The sequence below is a fragment of the Paramisgurnus dabryanus genome, chromosome 12 (assembly GCF_030506205.2).
Source record: "Paramisgurnus dabryanus chromosome 12, PD_genome_1.1, whole genome shotgun sequence".
Taxonomy (NCBI): domain Eukaryota; kingdom Metazoa; phylum Chordata; class Actinopteri; order Cypriniformes; family Cobitidae; genus Paramisgurnus; species Paramisgurnus dabryanus.
The window spans coordinates 36,417,684-36,438,095 of record NC_133348.1 but is presented as its reverse complement, the minus strand read 5'-3'; the positions used below and the strand labels follow the sequence as shown (position 1 = coordinate 36,438,095).

The 20,412-nt window shown below is 37.3% G+C and overlaps 1 protein-coding gene across 1 annotated transcript; it reads right to left on the bottom strand.

The window, feature by feature from the left end:
- Positions 1 to 999: 999 nt before the first annotated feature.
- Positions 1,000 to 20,026, bottom strand: ufl1 (UFM1-specific ligase 1). The gene is made up of 19 exons (XM_065263792.2): positions 19,558 to 20,026; positions 19,224 to 19,369; positions 18,957 to 18,985; positions 18,744 to 18,841; positions 17,498 to 17,612; positions 16,927 to 17,057; positions 16,509 to 16,567; positions 16,267 to 16,413; positions 14,187 to 14,362; positions 13,930 to 14,106; positions 13,422 to 13,545; positions 12,170 to 12,292; positions 11,152 to 11,269; positions 10,816 to 10,982; positions 10,586 to 10,713; positions 7,567 to 7,647; positions 7,222 to 7,307; positions 2,528 to 2,708; positions 1,000 to 1,308 (listed from the first exon to the last, which is right to left on the bottom strand). The coding sequence occupies exons 1-19, from the start codon at positions 19,632 to 19,634 to the stop codon at positions 1,096 to 1,098; spliced, it is 2,376 nt and encodes a 791-aa protein (XP_065119864.1). The 5' UTR covers positions 19,635 to 20,026; the 3' UTR covers positions 1,000 to 1,095.
- Between the last annotated feature and the right edge of the window lie 386 nt (positions 20,027 to 20,412).

Sequence of the window (20,412 nt, the reverse complement as noted above, 5' to 3'; positions counted from 1 at the left end):
CTGTGATAATTAAACCATTTTGGGACATTCTAACATATACTTCAGAGTGGAAACTGGGTCGTACAATTTATTATTTCTTAGGTGATGTTTGTAGTCATTTTGAAGTCAAAACTGACCGGCCATGAGAAACGAATGGAAAAGATCCTAACAAATTCAAAATTTTGAATACAATTACAATATCAGCCACAATGTTAAACAAATGAGAATTGTTAAGAGACTGTTGAACATTCAAAATGCAACACATGCACACCCACACAGAGAGAGCGAGTGAAAATGATAATGAATGAGTGAGACTATAACTCCTTTCACACATACTAGTCTTTGGTAAATTCAGGTAAATTATTTAAACATTTTTAACAGTGGGTAGCAATCTGCTCCATATATAATATGTCGTTTTTTACTATTTAGGTGTATATCCATAGAAATGTATTTGAAAGAATTACATTTTACATGAATAAAACTTTATAAAATAGTAATGTCAAACAAATGATGTTTTGTTAAGTATATTCACACAAAATTTGTACAGTTCTGCAGGTCATATTTGTGAGGACATATAAGGGCTTTGCGCACTGGTTTGTTCTAGGAACTTAATAATACTATAGCAACCCATCACCAGAATGATCCCATGAAAAAAAAATTCCCGGGGTCATTTTCCTGATTGCATATGCACTGAAAATTCACAGGTAGTACCTGTTGTGCTGGATCCCCCTGAAAATGTGTTCCTAGAACTACAGGTGTATGCAGTTCCACGTGCCAAAATGTGGGTACTTCTGTTAGAAAATATGAAAATGTTCATGCGGTGCGAAAGCCCCTATACATGGACTGTACATGCACAACTGTTATGGTTAAAAATGGCATAAAATCACAAGGGCGAGCTTTTAAATCACATAGTCAATGGGTACCCAATGTTTCTTGGTCAGCAATTTGGGTGAAATGCTGTAATTCACCAGTCCAAAATCACACCATTACAAAACTTGTTATGGTTCATTGGCACCACGCTCTGATTCAGTCATTTATTTCACATTTAAAATTACAGCTCTCATGTGACAAGACATTATTATCTGTGGTTATACATGTTTGTTTTAATAGACTGTATTACTCTGTGATGGATGGTTTACTCGGAGTAAGGACAAGGTCTTTAACGGCCCTGGTGAGACTGTGGAGCTCCTTCTGAAGGCTCTCAAGGACATCCTCGCCGTGCACAGATGTGGATTTCTCTTGCAGATCACTCTTCTCTTGGCCATGACCGTGTCCGATCAGCTGCTTAACCACAAGACTCTGATACTGAGACAACAGTGTGTACTGCTCCTAAGAATACACAAAAACAGAGTTAAGAGTCAGCTGCAAGTATGGCTTGATCCCATATAAATTCTAACAAAAGGTTTCTCCGTGGTTTACAGTAGTATCAGATGTACTTAAAAAATAATATTAAACGCTTGACTCCAAGAAAAGCCTCATTTTCAAAATGGTGGCCTTTATGTGGAAAACAAGTACAATTGCCCTTCAGTAATTTCATAATCCTCTTTTCTCTTATCGTTTTGCCTAGTGATGGTGGTTTCTGTAGTTCATAAAATTTTTTTGATTTCAATAAAGAATAAAGGCATTAGAACTGTACTGTAAAATTAGTCAAAAAAGGGCTGCCATGTGAAGGCTCAGTACCGCTAAACCCTTTAATTTGTTGTTGTGGAATTTACATCGAAGCACAGATGACAATAGGTTTGCTCGAGACAGCGCACGCATGAAGGCAAAGCTAAACTTGTTGCATTTAGCGGTGACGCTGGAAGTGACAATTCTCTCAGACCAATCACTGATCCAAAAAATAAAGTCTAAAAAAGGATTGTGTATTATGTACTGTACCCAGTGGAAAAACCCCCAAAAGTGAGCTGACCGACCCAACCCGTAGGTTACTATGCAATGTAAAAGTGTCATATGTGTCCCAAATCTGGGTGGGGGTGTGTGGTTTAAGTAGTCAATGATGAATTTTGTCTGAGCAAAATTGTATACTTCAGGGCTGGCCGATTAATCAAACTGCATTGGCAATGTGAAATGTTTGCCCCAGAAAGCCTCCTCCACTGTGACTGCATAACTGCCTGCTTCACACAACGGTGCAGTTGGAGGGCATATGGACTACCATGCATGCCTGCTTGTGGACCATGTCAAGCTGGGAATTGTGAGAGTATTCAGACAGTTTATTATAGTGCCAGCTATCATTTAAATTTCACCAAAAAAGTGCAAATGCACGAAATATCTAAAAACATCGCCTAAACACTATAGTCCTAAGGTAAAAGTCTTCAAGAGTCCACTTGGAACCAAAAAAACAAGTTATTATGACAAAAGCTCAGTTGTGACCAGGTTGGGTCTGATATCTGTGGCCACCTATTCTATATACTTCATCATTTTCATGTTTTCTGTTTTTTCTCCTTTTATGCAAGGCTAGTTTAAAACAATGCAACATTGTAAAAAAGCACTACATAAATCAATCTGAATTTAACACAGCTCTGTTTTACAGTTTTAGACTCATAGATACCTCAGGAATCTTGCTTTCCAGAAAGCTTATAATGTGGGGCACACAGCGTCCAGGTGCATGCAACATGCAGTGTGTGGTGTTCTGAAAGAGCAAGATGCTGGTCAGATGTAGCACAAGTGCTGGGTCTTCTGCCTCTCTCAGCTGCTCCAATAAAGCCTGACGGTGGACAAAGAGAGCCTGTCTGCATACACACATTAAGCATATATGTGAAAAAAATGTCATGATTTGAGATTTACTGTTTTTTACATAAAATCCCACAAAATGTAACATTTGTGACCCCGCCTGTGAAAACGACAAAATATCTGCATCGAAATAAAAACCAAGCTAAAGTCGCAATATTTATGTCTGGCCCTGCGCTGACCAGACTGCCACTTGTGAAAATTTATATTATGGTCTGTTTTCACTTTCTAATGATGGAAAAGAGTTTCCTGAAACAAATGATACAAGAATCCTCATGTGTTTCTGTGCCTAAAGTAAACACAGAGACAATCAAAGTCAATATCTTAGCAAGCCAAGGTTAGGTATTTTTGTGCAAAATAATACAGTCAATAAAATCATTAAATTTAGTATTTTTCATGTTATGAATTTGTGAAGCATTTAAAGGATTAGTCCATTAAAAAAAAAAAAATCCAGATAATTTACTCACCACGATTTCATTCAAAATGTTGATGCCTTTCTTTGTTCAGTTGAGAAGAAATTATGTTTTCTGAGGAAAACATTGCAGGATTTTTCTCATTTTAATGGACTTTAATGGACCCCAACACTTAACACTTAACAATTTGTTTCAACAATTTCAAAGGACTATAAACGATCCCAAACGAGGCATAAGGGTCTTATCTAGCGAAACGATTGTCATTTTTGACAAGAAAATGTAAAATATGCACTTTTAAACCACAACTTCTCGTCTATATCCGGTCCTGTGATGTGCAGTGTGACCTCACGCAATATGTCATCACGTCAAGGGGTCACGGATGATGTGTGCGAAACTACGCCCCAGTGTTTACTAGTGTGGAGAAAGAGGACCGTTCCGACGTTGTTGTATGTGGAATGATACTAGTTAATGTCTTTGTGTCAGTTGGTTGTGTCAGTGGTGAGTAAATTATCTGGAATTTTTTTTTTAAGAAAATTGACTTATTAGTCTAGTAGCCAACTAGGTGAACCCGGAAATGTTGAGAACACCAAAGTTTTATTGCAGAAATGTGAAGTATGGGTCCCCAGCATACAGAAACTGCCAGATGCTAATTTGCATATGTTGAGCAATTTGCATAATTTGCATAATTAGCAATATTAGCTTAATCGTCCATTTTGACCACATATTTTGCACTAAATGGCCAATTTCTACAATATGTGAGTGGTTTTAGAGGTTTTAGATGATGCTGATTTCATTTCTGGCATTTTCAGATTTTAAAGAGCTAATTTTATTACAAATTTTGATTTATTTATTCAAATTTTTATTACTTTCAGTCATAATTTTAGGTTATTTTATGGTAAATACTAGCCTGGTTAGCCAGACCTACATCAAGATGTAAGGTCTGGCAACTCTTCACACAAACGGCTCAATGCAAGGGGCGGGATATAAGGTTGTCCCTCAAAATGCCTCTGCACGCAATAGGATAGCGCTATGACCAATCAGAGCAACGAAGAAGGTGACGAAGTTACCGTAACCAGTCGGCAAAACTCCAAACACATCTTTCTTGCTTAAAAAGGACTTCAGTAGGGTTATTTGCTCTTCTCTCAAAGAAAAACATAAGTCTAAGTCCTCCAGAGTCGCGGCCAAAGCCGCTTCAAAAGATAGCTGTTCGCCAGCAGCAGCAGCCATTCTTTGTTTTCAAGTAGGAACCGTTGCAGCTCTGTCGTCATCATGTTAAGCCCGCCCCACAGACGCTACACACGATGTGATTGGCCTGACCAAATTTTGGTTTTTGGAGCTGTTAAGTGTATTGTGAGTGCCTAGACTAAACCCTGGCAGCAAATATATTTTGCAGCCGCTAGGGTGCGTCTAGATTTCTAGGCTAGGTAAATACAATAATCTAACATTTCAGAATCATGAGTGCACTTATAAATGTTGATTCATTGTTTACAGGGTATAGTGAGGCTGAATCCCCTCCTGACACTTTTGAAGATTCAAAATAGCTTTTTGGATAAACAATGAATCTTTGTTAGGCTGAATGTTATGCATTTCTGGATGAAAAAGCAATGCGGGTATTTGACATAACTTGGATCCTGGAACTGTATGATACATAGTAATCGGGTAAACTGAAACTTCGCCAGACGCAAGAGTTAAAACTGAGTCTGGGCAACCCGGGTCAGCTCGCCAAACGCAAGGCTAACCAAGAGGGCTTCACCTCTGCACCAAGGCAAACATGTAAATATGCCATACAAGACAGGCCCCGCAAGTCACTAGGGCCATTCCAGAATGGCAGATGTGCTTTCCAGGTTGGTCCGCAAGTCGCAAAATCAAATGAGGACCCAGTTAAAACTCCACCAAACGGAAGAGTTAAAACTGAGTCTGGGCAACCCGGGTCAGCCTGCCAGACGGAAGGCTAACCAAGAGGGCCTTACCTCCGCACCACACAAAGCACACACTGGCTAACACCTTCAGGCAAACTGCTATGCCTCACAATTAATAAAAAGGCAGCCTCATCATCTTCACTATTCTCTTGTGTTCTGTCATCATCTTCTCCAGACCCTTCATCTCTTTCTTTGTGTTCTTGGTGTTGTGTAAGTATGCAGTATATACCATCATTGCCTTTGCAGGAACAATAACTGGTACAGCCCAGACCTGCAGCTACACAGCTGGACTTTGCTGATGTACAAGGTTTCAACACAGCTTTGAAACCACAGCTGACAACATCTAACAAAGCAGGAGGAGCAACTGGACTTGAATCCTGTGTGGGCATAAGCAGTTCCTCTCCTTCCTTTAGACCCATCTTCTTGTCCCATCCAAACAAGGTGATATCCACAACCGGTGGATCAGGCTGGTCAGCTGATTTTCATAGTAGCACCTGTAGGTGGGCACGTCTTCCATGAAGGCGCATATTACGTTCTGTAGGAGGTAGTGCTTTCACTGCTGGGGGCCTTTTGCGCTTTCGGTAAATTTCATACGGGCTCCATCCAAGGTTACAGAGTTCCTCTGATTGTAAAGATATTTTAAAGTCGCTATTTTTGCCACTGCATGGTGCAAACAGACACTTCTTTCCTGACATTTCGACTTGATCAAAACGTTTCTCTTTGTTTTGAAAGTACTTAAAGGACAAGTTCGGTATTTTACACTTAAAGCCCTGTTTACAGATTGTTTATGATGAAATAGTGAAATAGCATCTTTTGCAGCGATTTTTGTGTGAGCATGTCAGTGAACACCCCTGACCACTCACTGAGTTTCACGTCTTTGTAAACGAAAGTTTAATGCATTTTAGAAAGGATTGTTCCAGTGCACCATTAAACCCATTTTAGAGGTGTGAGGTGAAACACAAACACCCAAAAATTCTCAGGGCAGCCGCATATGTCAAAATTTCAGCCAAAACCGTTCTATTTCATCATAAACAATCTGAAAACAGGGCTTTAAGTGTAAAATACCGAACTTGTCCTTTAAACCTAGATCCGAATGGTTAAATTAATACTACACGACAACTTGAGAAAGCAGCAAGAACACTGAATATCAAATGTTTTTAATCCATTCCTGATCAAATCACAAGAAGTCTGAATTTAAAAAAAGAAGAATACAAATTTTTTTTATAATGGTAACTAATTTTTGAACACCAGATTCACTCACAAAATGGATCTGAATAGAAATTTACAATGTACTGAACAAAACTGTCATTATAACTCATTATAACCTTTTATCTTAATGTGAAAACATAAATATGATATAAGAATATAAAAAAATCTGCAAGGATAATTTCGACTTTAAAAATAGACTATGCTCCTTTGCTTCACAACATACTTATTGTATATAACAGCTCACTGCAACAGCTTATTTGCATAAAAACATGACCAGACCTTAAGAAATGTAAACATATTGAGGTTATCAACATTCACATCAAAGAGCATGAGTTCTTGTGATTCTGAAATGTGAGAATATAGTGTTTACCATAAAAATAACCTAAAATTTTGTTCGGAATTAATAAAAAAGTGTCTAAATTAATCCAAATCTGTTATAGAATTACCATTTTGAAGTCTGAAAGTGGCAGAAATGAAATCAGAATCCTCTAAAACCTCTAAAACCACTTACATATTGTAGAAATTGGCCATACAGTGCAAAATATGTGACCAAAATGGACAATTAAGCTAATATTGCTAATTATGCTAATTATGCAAATTGCTCAACATATGCAAATTAGCATCCGGCAGTTTCTGTATGTTGGGGACCTATACTTCCCATTCATGCAATAAAACTTTGGTGTACTCAACATTTCCGGGTTCACAGTGGGGCTCTATGGGCTGGCTACTAGACTATATCCTTTAATAGAATTTGTAAAGATAGCAAAATATATTCTGTTATCGTTATGGGCAAAAAACCCACAGACATTATGTTTATGTCATTATTTTGCCATTATCGCATACCCCTACTACTATTATTTAATGAACAAAGTTTATAAAAAGAATTAAAAAAAAAAAAAATACAGCAAATAAAACCAAACATTCAGTGATCAATACAGATGCAGTACTGAGCAGGACAATGGAACTGTTTTTACCGCTCTCTTTTCTTATCGCCTTTCTTTAGAAGGAGTCCACACTCTTCTGCACCTGTCTCCAAACATGACAAGAAGTCTTCAAAGCTCTGCAAAAGTCAGGATGATGCTTATGAGAGAAGTATGCACTTTTGTTGTCTTAATTTACAGCTGAGACAATGAGAATATCATAAGACTATCATAAGAGAATATGTCAAGAGCAATACAAATGTATGTATTGCTGAAATAAATAGACAAGATATTTTAAACATCATAAAGAGAATGATAGATTGAGCAGAAATCTGCAGAGCTCTGCATGCACAGATTTGCTGTAGGCTTGAATAAGAAATGTACTATCATTGAACGCACTTTTCCATTGAGACTGTTGTGTAGCTTCATCAGAGGAGCTTTAACCTCGTCTGAGAGCTTTGCCAGCACCTTAAGTCTCACCTGCAAAACAGAAATAACCACAGGTAAAACACACACACACACACACACACACACACACACATAAGACACATACGTAAAAAGGCATCTACACAAACCCGTAGAGATGAATTTGTAACAGTAAATTCACTGACGTTTTTGTGACCCTGTCTGTGAAGTACAGGCTAAAGTGTCATAACCCATTTATGAGATTAGGAGCATCAAAAATAAAATTCACTCACATAGTAAATATATCAAACATAGGTTACAAAAGTGAAATACATGAACCTGCAGCTGAGAACTACATGAACATTTATCTTGTCTTGGAGAGGGTTTAGAATCAGGGTGTAAGAGAATTTTCCATTAGGAAATTCAACTGCTTAAACAGAAACATTACACGCTCAATAAGATGAAAGAATTAAAAAGCATAAAAGGATCCCTTTAAAGGTGCAATTTGGCAAATTGCAACTAATGGCTCAGTCCACCCGTCACCCTTCCTGTAAGTGCAGAAAACGCGTGTCTTTTATTTTGTATTTTGTGCGTACGCTTCCAGGTGGTTTGGTCACATGGGTATCGATGGGTATTTACCTGGTAGTGTTTCCTAGTGTTTTGTTTTTAGTGTGGGGGGGTGAGTGGGCATAAGTGTTCACTTTCTGTTGACCATTCAAGTTCATACGGTAGACTCTTTTTTTTACCAACAAATGTTCCTGCATGGATATTCATCAATAGAGTTTTGGTTTTAAATGCATGGAAATGCGTAACAGATCTTTCCTGCTGCCTAGCCTCTTAGCGGCTATAAGTTGCCATTATACTTCCCTTCGCAACACACAGAAAAGCTACAGTGACCAACACAAGACAAAAATGTTGTTGTCTGAGTCAGCAGAGAGTAGCCAGTCAAGCATAGAGGTTAAAGGGGTTATATGACGTTGATAAAAGAACAGCATTTTGTGTTTTTGGTCTAATGCAATTTGTTCGCACGGTTCAAGGATCAAAAGTCATTTTATTTCCACAATATTATTGTTGCTCCTCTATGCCCTGCCATTTGATTTTTACAAAACTCATCGTTCTTAAAAGCGCAGTGGATTTTGACTGGACAAATACATTTACAGTGGCAAGACAAAGTATGTGAACCCCTGGGAATAAACTGGTTTTCTACAGTGATTTACCATAAAATGTGATCTGATCCTAGGGTGGCCATTCGTGCCTGTTCCGCCGGACACGTCCCGAACATGTTTTCGGGTTCGTTCTCCGGAAGTCGCGTTGGTCGACCGCATACGTCATCAAGGTTTAATATTTCGGGTTTAATTTCAGAAAGCAACCGTTACATTTCAAGGTAAGAATGAAACTGCAATGATTGTATGTCTTAAAAGAAATAAATCTTAATTTTCTAATGTATTTTAACTGAAATGTGATGACGTATGGGGTCGAGCAACGCGACTTCCGGAGAACGAACCCGAAAACATGTTCGGGACGTGTCCGGCGGAACTGGCACGAATGGCCACCCTATCTGATCCTCATCTAGGTCACAACAACAGACAAACACAAAGTGCATAAGCTGACAACACACAAATAATTCTAGTTTCTTCTAGTGAAAAAAACACCCATTAAACATTCACAGTGCTGGAGGAAAAAGTAAGTGAACCCTTGTATTTGAAGCTTGTTAAGCAATTACTTCAAGCGAGCGCTTTTATTAGTTCTGAATCAAACCCGCACATCGTTCAGAAGGACGACATTTTGAGATTGTTTTGGTGTGCATCAACTCTTGATCAGATATCTTTAGAGAGCTCCTTCTTGCGAGGCATGGATTATAAGAGCTGAAGCTTCTTAAGGACTGCAATTTTAAAATGTTTTATCAATCAAAGTTGCACTAAACCACATCTTTAAACTCATTTTATTAATTGGACTCCAGTTTGCCTGTGACTGACACAAATTAGCTTTCATTAAAGTAATTAGTCTGTGTTCACTTTACATTTTTGTGTGTTGTCAGCATGAGCACATTGTGTTTGTCTATTGTTGTGATCTAGATGAGGATCCGATCACTGTAGAAAAACAGTATATTGCTGGGGGTTCACATACTTTTTCTTGCCACTGTATCTTTAGTCATTTATCAGACGCTTTTATCCAAAGCGACTTACAAATAAGGTAAATAATAGAAGCAATTAAAACAACACAAGAGCAGCAGTACATAAGCACTAAAACATCAAGCCCAACACAGTATACAAAGCTTACTATTTTTTTATGACAGAAGAGAAAAGGATAGTATAAAAATACAGGAGGATCAGAAATCTGGTATCGAAACCCGTAATGGAAAAGTGGCATCAGTGCATCCCTAATATTTACTTTGGTAAAATATAATTTTAACATTGAATCTTAAGTACCTTTTAAAGGAATAGTCTACCCTTTTGCCATATTAAACTATGTTATTACCTCAACCTAGACAAATTAATACATAGCTATCTTTTTTCAATGCGTGCACTGTACAGCGAGTTGTGAATATGTTAGCATTTAGCCTAGCCCCATTCATTCCTATGGTACCAAAAAAAAGTTTTATTTTGTGGCACCAAACTTACTGGTATAACTCCCCATGTAACAGTCTTTAAATAGGGAAAACACGGAAGTGTTTGGTGGCTTCCCTGTTTGGTACCATAGGAATGAATGGGTCTAGGCTAAATGCTAACACATTCACGACACGCTGTACAGTGCACGCATTGAAAAAAGGTAGATATGTATTAATTCGTTGAGGTAACTAAAGTTGAGGTAATAACATAGTGTAATATGGCAAAAGGGTAGACTATTCTTTTAAGAGTTTTAAAAAATATTGATTGTAAAGATTTATTTTTATTTTAAAATTACTTGGGGACCCACCAGACTTAAAAAAAGATTAAAAAATAAATACCATATAAAAAATATAAAAAATTAAATATATGTCATAAATAATTATAAAATAAAAAGTCAGTCAGACCTCACTGGTGATGACAGTTGTGCTATCTGAGGAAATGTGCTCAGCAGCCACAAAGTTCAGCAGTACATTGGTCACATCTGTACACACAGTCTTCAAAGCATGCCTGACAATGTTGGACTGAATCTCATCTAAGGTGTAAAGAAAAAAAACAACGTTAAACAGAAAGATTGTCCAAAGCTGTTGTTAAATCAAGGAATTCAACACTTTCTTTCAGTCACATAAAAACAAACCTGAGAACAGTTTAGTTCCTTTCTCAAACAGGCGGATGTTGTTGTACAAGTTAGAGACCTCCTCCTGAAGGTCCTTTACATTTTTCTTTCGACTCCCACCTGCTCCACTTGAACTAGAGGACATGAAAGCTGAACGGACAACTTCCTGGTATGTCTTTGTCAATGGCCTAGGAGTTAAATAGTAAACAGAGTATTAATTAAATTATTATAATGAGTATTTAATGTAAAGACATTTACCAGAGAACATCATTTGGACCTCTACGATAAAGCAGTTCAATAGGATTTATAACAAAGCTTTACTGTCAGTTTGCCTGAAGGTGAATTGATGTTTTTCACCTGATTAACTGCTCTGCAAGTTCTTGAAGGATCTCCTCAGAGCTCTCACACACGTTCTTCTCCAGCACATCTATGATCTCCTCCAATGATAGGAAAGGCACCTCTGGCTTATTTCGCCCTATAAGATGATAATGAGAAAATCGCATTTAGACTTGACATCAGTTCACTACCTACTGTTATTACAAATTTTAACTAAATGTGGACCAGCACCAGTTTTTTCCTCACTTTTATCTTTTGGTGCTTTTCCATTGCATAGTACCCCACAGTTTAGTTTATTTTGGGTCGGGTCATCTTATCTCACTTTGGCGTGGTTAGTTTTTCCATCGAGTTTAGTATCACTTCGCAGTGGGAGGGATTATAGGCGTGTTGTTATATTTGCGCTGCCTACTGCTGTGACATCATACAAGTGAGAGGGTCATTGTTCATTCCCATACATTTATTATTTCTCAGTCCACCACAAAATTAAAATTGTCCACCACAAAGTGATGTTTGCACATCGCGTTTATCACTCTGTCTCAGATAACAGTTTCTGTTCAAACACCCGTGGCGTCAGCCGACGGCGCTCCACTGAGCCTCATTTAAGTTGCATTTAAGCATATAATGCTGACGTGCTCATCGCGAATGTTCCACCACAAACTGCAAGTCTGAAAAAAACTGTTATGGTGTCCCTGATTCTCAACCTGTGGATATTTTTCATCGCTAAAAGGGAGTTTGGAAACCTATAGCCGAGCACAGATTGCAACATGTTTGCTCGAGACAGGTAAAGCTAATCTTTTACATTATAGCGATGACGCTGGTAGTGATGATTCTCTCAGACCAATCATTGATCTACAGTGTTTTCGCGTCACGTTTGGTATCAACTCGGGTCGCTTGGAACCCCAGCCGAGGCGGTACGAAAAAAAATATTGGGTACCACGTACTGCACCTAATGGAAAAGCTCCCATAAGTAAGCTGACCCGACCCAAACTAAACCAAACCCTGGGGTACTATGCAATGGAAAAGCGCCATTTGATTATACCTTGAGAAGGATGCACTGTCTCTTCATCACTGTCTTCCTCCTTCCTGCCCTTCTTTTTTGTTTTGCGGATTCTGATCTCTCTGGCATTCCCGCCGCCACCTCCTTTCACACTCCCACTGCCCTCTTCAGTGACAAAGAGCACATAAATCAAAGTCAAACAAGCTCATGAACACAATTATAACAGGCAGTATTATATTACAGTATTTGGCATAGTGTAAAAAATAAAATGTAATAAGGATAAATAAGTAGCGTAACAAGAAAATAGCTTGAGAATGAAGTAAAAATAAAAGAATGATACAAAATGTAAGAAAAAAAATAAAGCAAATAAATCATGTAAATTTTTTTTGGAAAAAGCTAAAGAATCTTAAAGAATGTATTTGGAGCCGATGGTGTAGTGGGCAGTGCTCCGACATATGGTGCAGACGCACTTTCTACAACCTGAGTTTGATTTCAGGCTCAAGCTGCTTTGCCAATCAAGTCCACCCTGTACTTTCCTGTCCTCTCAAATTCATTGTCTATTAAATAAAGGGGCAAATGAGCCCCCCCCAAAAAAACAAAAAAAAAACAATAAAAGATTTTCAAGTTTGCTTGTCTGTTTTATTAACTTTTAAGCATATAACCTGTTGAAATGATTTCTTATTTATTGAAGTTTGGTGGGATTTATTATAGGGCCCTTAACTGGGGCCCAATTTCTTAAATGTGCTATCGACCAAAGCAATTTACAAATGCATTTATTCCAGAAACATACACTAAGCAGTGGTACTGTACCAAATGCCTCATACCTGTACCTATGTATCATCAGTGAGAATATTCAACATATGGTGCAAAAGCCCCTAAACACCACCTCTGTCAAATAGGGCAGGGCGGTATGATGGTATATTCCAGAAACTTGAGAATTTGGTGGGGCCGAATGTTTTCAGATGGTTACAGTTGTTGTTTTCAATATAGCCAAAACGTAGTTTAGCTTGTTAAATACCAAATAAACATCGTGTTTATGTATACTTTCATTCTTTCTTGTTTGTTGCCTGACAAAAAAAAAAATCGGAATCAACCAGTTTGCTTGTAAAAAAAAAAATCTGTATCGGAATCGCCCATGAAAAATCAAGATTGTGCATCCCTACTGTATATACACTTTATATGCAAATTATGTGCTGCAGAGATGTAAGATAATGTTGTTTACATGCCACGCAATGTCACGTAAATGCATTTTTTTTATTCATTACACACACCAGTTAAGCAGCTGTTCATTTACCTGAAGCCTTTTTTTTGCGCTCATCTCTTTTTTCTTTCTTTGAAGACGTTGAGGTGTCCAGCAGTACATTTGCCTGTTTGACATCATCTTCCATGATCAGAAATACAGGATTATTCATTACTTCCTACAAACACAGGAGAGAAGATAAACAGCTAAAAACATAACATTAACATTTTGTGTAACCAAGGCAAAAATTAAAATATTTCAGTGGATCTGTGAGTTTTCAGAGTGAAACTAATGTAAAGAGGTAGAAGGACGTTTATGATATTGTTTCTTGCCCCAATTGCATTTAGTTTGCTTGCAAAGCAATCAATACCTATACATGTGTATTGGTTATGTTTTCGCATAATGACAAAGAAAATACACATTGAGTGAAGTATTACAGAATAAAAACTAAACTGAGAAGGTTAAAGCACTGAGAAGTTGCAGACTATCAAGGCATACAGCAAGATGTACAGCTCTCCAGGTGTATGACACATACAGTATGTTGAATGAAAAGCTCACATACCCTTTGTGCTTTCTGATGCATGACGTCATCAAATAAACTGAGGCATTTAGTTATGAAGCTCTCACTGACTACGAAAGTGGAGAGGAGCCTCGCCTTGGACTGCATGTTCATGGCCCTCACCACCTCATTTAAGAGGATTCCTACATCTTCCTCCGACAGACTGCTTGGCAACGATGGCTGCAGAATGAAATTAGTTAGAACATTAGGACAAAGTTTTGCATCGTATCATTTTGCATAACAATAAGGGACAACTGTACCTGTAGATCTAGCCAGGTGTCTGAGTTAACGGCTTCTTCAATTGAAGCCTCCAATTGATCTACAATTGCTTTGCCAACACATGCAGATTTGAGAAATAGCAACTTGTTAGACTTAAAACGCTTCTTTATGTATCCGATCGGATCAGGAATCTTTAAACGCGTCAGTGCCTCAAACTCTGCAGAAGAAATAAGAAATGACACAAATGGACTGAGTGTACAAGGTTTTTGTCTCAATAGAACAAACAAGAAACTATAAAAACTAATTAATATAAACTTACTAATTAGTTGTATGTATTCAAAGGCAAAACACATGATATAAATCTTTTCTAATAATCTTGTAAAAGTACAGTTAAATAACAACTATTATACTATATGTTGGCAAGAGACTGGTGTGATAAAGCTTTCTAAAATATTGTCAAATATTTAATATTCTTTTACGTAATTTAGTAATGGCAATAAAGGCAGGAACCTCACTGCCTTATTCAATGTTTTCCAAATGTCTAAAGTCCAAAATATATTTGGTATTACAATCAATCTCAGGTGATCCAAGACAAATATGCAAGGCCTACATTTTGCCACTTTGAGTAAGTTATATGAAAATCTATGTTTCAATGTTGTCTGAGATACACCAGGACGCTTTTGTATTTACATTACATTGGAAAAACAAGCTGAATATTTTAATAATTTGTAAATCCCAGTTGCCTGGCAACTGGTTTGTCCCACTGCTCTGTTTATTTTGCATTTATTTAGCTCTTTATTATTGCTTTATAATATTGCCTCCCTGATGCCAACATGCACAAGTGATTTACCTCATCTCCTGCCAAAAACCCTGCACGATTACACAGTGAGTGGTATTTTTCTGATTGACAATAACTGTAAGATTGTTTCCTGTGTGTGAGGTTATTAATGTGCACGAGCACACGCTGAAGTGCTTGAGTTATCTGTTCAAGAAGTGCTGAAGTCAATCACTCGGCTGTAACATTTTTATGTCTTATATAACTGGCATAATTATCATTTCATTCATTTTTAATTACCCGAGACCACAAATATCAGACCCACCTGTGTCTGAGGCACTGGTTTTATAATCGATCCCGCTTGGGTCAGACCTTAAGTTTTTAGATCAAAGAGGAACCATGAAGACCTCTACTATCCAGTACTGAATTAAAGAAGACAAATGCGCAAGGAGGACTTAATGCAAAATATCAACAAAGTTGTGAAAGACTAAATTTATCTGCTGTTTATGTGCGCATGGGCTTATTTTACATGTCAGACTGTGAATCAGATTTTGAGCTGCTTTACAGAAGAGGGTTATTTTAAGTTTTCAAATGATCTTACACCTGACCCAATGCAGGAACGCTTGCCTGGTGAGCAAAGAAAGGTTTTCTTCTCATAGCCTCTCAGGTTGCTTTAGGCCAAAAGCCTGATAGACGCTTTTCACACTAACCAACAAAAGGCAGGCATGGGTTGTGTTTTACACAATTTAACAACATAGAAAGAGTGGTGTGTGAAGGCATACCTGTTTCTCCTCATTATAAAAGCTACACTGGTATAAGTGTTGGAACCGCCTTTTCCTTGTCGCAAATCTTCATTTGTTCATGTACAGTAACTTCACAAGTTCTCAGTGTGTAAAAATACATTAAGCCCAGCACACAGGACACTTTTTGCTATTCTTTAAGCTCTCTCACAAAATATACATCATCAAAGCTGACCAGTCAGGTCTTGACCTTATTATAATGCCCTTTAGGTATTTTTTATGTTCGGTGTGTGAACATTAGGCAAACCTGGACTTAAATGTAATTTTCTTTTTTAGTCTGGACCAAAAGAACAAAGAAACTCAAACACTTCCTATAATGCATTAGACCCCGTTTACAACTTTATAATGTGTCTACTTCTGACTGGATCACCAAAGATTAATGCTAATACCATCCTGTATCTCCAAGAACCAAAACCCAAACAATGGTATGTACCAAACTGTGAATTTTGTGTGCTGTTGCAGCCCTAAGGTATATCTGTTATGACATACAAATAAAAGTTAATGTTTATACATCCAGATTTAGAGAGTACATTAAAATGAACATACCCAAATAGCCGTTCTGTTTAAGAAATGACTCAACCCATGTGCTCTGGGTTTTGGAGTAGATGTCAGGAACATAAATTGCTTTATCCTGTCTTCCTCCAACCACTGAGCCCTTCAAACGCCCTCGGTTGACTAGTTCTTCAAGCACAGCTTTTAAATGAAACAAAACATATTTGAACTCTACACAGAATTTTTGAATGATTGAACAAATCATATATTTTATATATAACAGTACCAATACTTACAGTACAACAGGTTCTCCTGAAACCCAAACAGACTGATCAAACTGCTAATCTGCGTAGGCCTAGAAACAGTTACCATACCATAGAAAACAGACTGAATTCAGAAAGATAAAAATAATACTTAGTTTTGGAAGTGTATGTTCATTATAATGGAATTTAAAGGTTTATTAAGTAGTTTAATGTGAATGTAACAAATTTCAAGGCAAGTTTTAACGAAATGTTGAGTATGGTTAAGTTAAGTGCTTATTTGACATGTAAATGACTCCGCACAGCATCTGTCCAATGTAAACAGTCTCATGTGTTTTAAAACAATTTAAAATCAATTTAGCACGCAGCTAAATAGATGTAACTTTGTGGATTTTAGTTTTCTGGGTACTTTAAACAAGACATAAGAAATATATTTTACTCTTGGGTTGCTGACCTTGTGATGGCACTGAAAAGTCCACATATGCGAGCTTTGTGTCTGGAGAGGAAACCTTCGGTAAAGATCACTCCTCTGTTGTACTGATCAATTTGTCCTTGGATCATTTTACCCAGCCTTGTATTCAGCTCCTAATATAGAGAGAAAATGGCAGCAAATCAGTTAGTCAACAATGTCGTAGCTGGAAATTTTTTCATCGTTCTAGTGAGTAATAAAAAGAGAGTATCAGATTCAGTTTGTTGAAGGTGTACAATAGTGTTGTATTAGACACGCTCCAGCGGGTCTGCAGAGTTAAATAGTTATTTAACTTTAAACATTAATGGGGGGGGGGGGGGGGTTGATGTGCTTTGTCCATCTTTGCTTTTCAATTGCTCTTCTACTGGTCACGTCTATATGTGATACGAATTTACAGATCCACACTGGAACTTTGGTCTGCAGCAAAATTAGAAATATCTTTGCACAAAGTTGCACTTCCGGTCTCCGGTATTTGTATGCGTATGAATGAAAGTCAAAGGAACAAAATGTGACCACTCCTTAGGCACAAAAAAACCTCAATAGAGACCAGACTCACCTCAATAAGAAATTCTCCAGGTAGATCATACAATTTGCAAAGCTCTGCAATGTTCAACTGTCCAGCTTCCTGTAATTTATCATTCACCTCTTCAGCAAGGCGATCCAAGTAGGTTCTATATAGGGGAAACCAAAAGTAGAACAGCTAAGCGATTCTCTTTCAACAGACTTTAAGGATGGGGTTAAACACATCATTTTTGGAACCTGTGCGCTCCCAATAAAAAACAAAAAGAAGCACAAATAAAGATTTATGGGCACAGTCCTTTATATAGTAAACAGAATTGTGCTAAAAGCACCTTGAACCCGGGCGCGCACTCGACAGGAAGCAAAGTAACCTGAACATGAACATTCGCACTTGGGCTTAGACAGCAGGAAACAAAATGCACCAAGACTTTAGTGTTTACAGCTTCAGGCATTTTGTAAGGCATTACGGAGTTACCTGTATAGCTCTGAAACAGATGATGTAATCTATTTAACTTCACTTTAAAGTGCATAACAATTATATATCAACAAGCAATTACATCATAAAAGTGCCTCCCTTATAAACAAAACTGTGACAAACTGTGTAGTGTATTTTTTAGTGTAAATATGCTTTAGATAATTTGAATAGGTTACTTCCCTAAATTAACCATAATTCTATTAAAGTGAAAGTGTTAACATGTTTTTTGAGAGACTGGTTACCATTTGTTTTACTATAGTTTGACTACAAATGCCATGTGGTGATACCAGAGTATATTTGTGGTTACTGGTGTTTACTACAAATAAAACCAAATATTTGGGCTGTTGAGTGTTTTTGTTTTTTGCTTTATCCCTGGATTTTAGTCATAAAGAACTGTGAATTATTGGCTACTTTAAATTTATGCATTTATGGTCAAATTACTGCAATTTAATCTCAAACCACACTTTAATTTAAACCTGGAGGGCGACTTTTTTAATATAGTCTACTTTTGATATATATCATCACATATGCACAGCAAACAGAGTCTGTGTAAAACAAGCATAACTACTATAGCACAGACAAGAAGCATTTTTTTTTTTTTTTGAAGGTTATATTTTAGTCTGATTTAGTATCATACAGCAATTCATGAGCTGCAATTAGTCAGTCACACCTAACAAAAAAATTGTAAATTTGTGTCCTGTCAAGCCCTGCTGAAGGACAAACATTTTAGGAACAACTCTTGACATTTAAAGCATGGCAATATGCAACAAGCTAAATCTATAAATATGTAAATATATCATTCACTCACTCATCGATCAGTTGTCCCAGTATAAGTTGTGTGCTTCTGTCAGATTTGGCTATTTCACTTGCTCTGCTCTCCACATGGACCAAATCAACACTGATAATCTGTGAAACAACAGACCTTTCAAAAGGCTTTTCTAAGTATAATATCTCTTTTCAATTGTGTCAAAAGACACATGAAAATTACTAAATGTTATGCGTTATCTGATGTCAAACCAACCTTTTGAAGATCCACAACATTAATCCTCCCTTTAAAAGATAAAGCAAATAGTTATGGATTTCCACACTGTTTAGATGAAGCAGCACTGATTTTAAAGACACATTTGCAGTTAAAAAAAATAACAGAAGTTAGTTTAACGTGTACAAATCTTGTATAAGGTTTAAATCGTATAAGTTTATAATGTACACTTGTAAAAAATTTGAAGGCATGTCAACTTTTTTAAGTTTGAAGAGATCCGTTCATGCCATGACTGCTGTGATTACTGACCTCCATTCATGTACAGTTCATCGCGCATTTCTCGGCTGATCTGCATAGGAGTCACATACTCTTTACCATCCAAAGTGTGAACCACATCTAGCCTCTTGTCCTCCACGAGCTTGGCCACTATCTCGATGCAATTTCTTTCAGACAACCTATGTTAAACACAGATCAGTATGAGATTGAAAGTTATGTTAAACTTAAGACTTATACCATAGTAAATTTATAGTATCTCAATCATGACAGCATTTTAATATGTCTTCTTTGCTTATTTTACTGTATATAACAACTCTATCACTACAAATACTACTGAAATACAATAATAACAATAATGTGTCTTTACCTTTGAACAGTATCTGCAAACTGAGCTCTTTGAAAGTCTGCAGCTAGTCGCCTGATTTCCTCCCAATCGGCTGCCATAACTTAAGTAGTTCGAGTGCACGTTTTGTTGAATAAGTAAATAATTTAACAATCTAATTCAACCTTTACCGTTAAGTGAATGGACACTGAAAACAGCTGCGCTGTGTCAGGCCACACTGCAAGCAAAACACACGTCAGCTCCAAACGTCAGACGGAAAGCAGGAGAGACAACTCGTTTTGTATGGCAACACAAAGGGGTCAAAGTTGCTCTCTTGATTTATCGCGTTTATATCCAAACGCCATATTTTACGCTGTCTTGAGCAGTATTTGCGTCGCAAAATATACTTTAATCATTTTAAACGCTCAATAACGCCGTATTGTACCGTGTTTTGGTGTGTTCTTTTTGCTAAATGTTTAACGGCAGCATCCAAAAGGGTTGCTTTACCGCCATCTTCCGGTAGTGATGGGCGATTTCGAAGCACTTTTCATGAGGCTTTGAAAAATTTACGAATCTTTTGTTTCGAATCATTCGTTCGGAGCTTGTTTCAAACTGGTCAAAGTCACGTGATTTTAGCAAACGAGGCTTCATTACGTCATAACTGTTTCGAAACGTTTCGAAAATCCGACGATTCACCACTAGGGAGAGTTGATCACAAATGACCAGTGTAGGTGAACTCGGGTTACTTTTATTGTTAAAGTTTATAAAACATTCATCCTTCTGACTAATAACACTACCATTTTGTCTACTTTTTGTTTATAGACAGATTTAATGACAAAAATGTGCATAGTTAAAATTCGTTAACTAAAAACACAGAATACACTTTTAATTATGTCTTAA

Bases quoted from the DNA above. Each gene is read 5' to 3' on its own strand.
- ufl1 (XM_065263792.2), bottom strand. From the start codon at position 19,634: ATGGCAGCCGATTGGGAGGAAATCAGGCGACTAGCTGCAGACTTTCAA. The intron at 11,270-12,169 runs GTATAATCAAAT...ATCATCTTATAG, and splicing joins GACAGTGCATCCTTCTCAAG to GGCGAAATAAGCCAGAGGTG. The intron at 10,714-10,815 runs GTTTGTTTTTAT...TTTACACCTTAG, and splicing joins AGGAACTAAACTGTTCTCAG to ATGAGATTCAGTCCAACATT.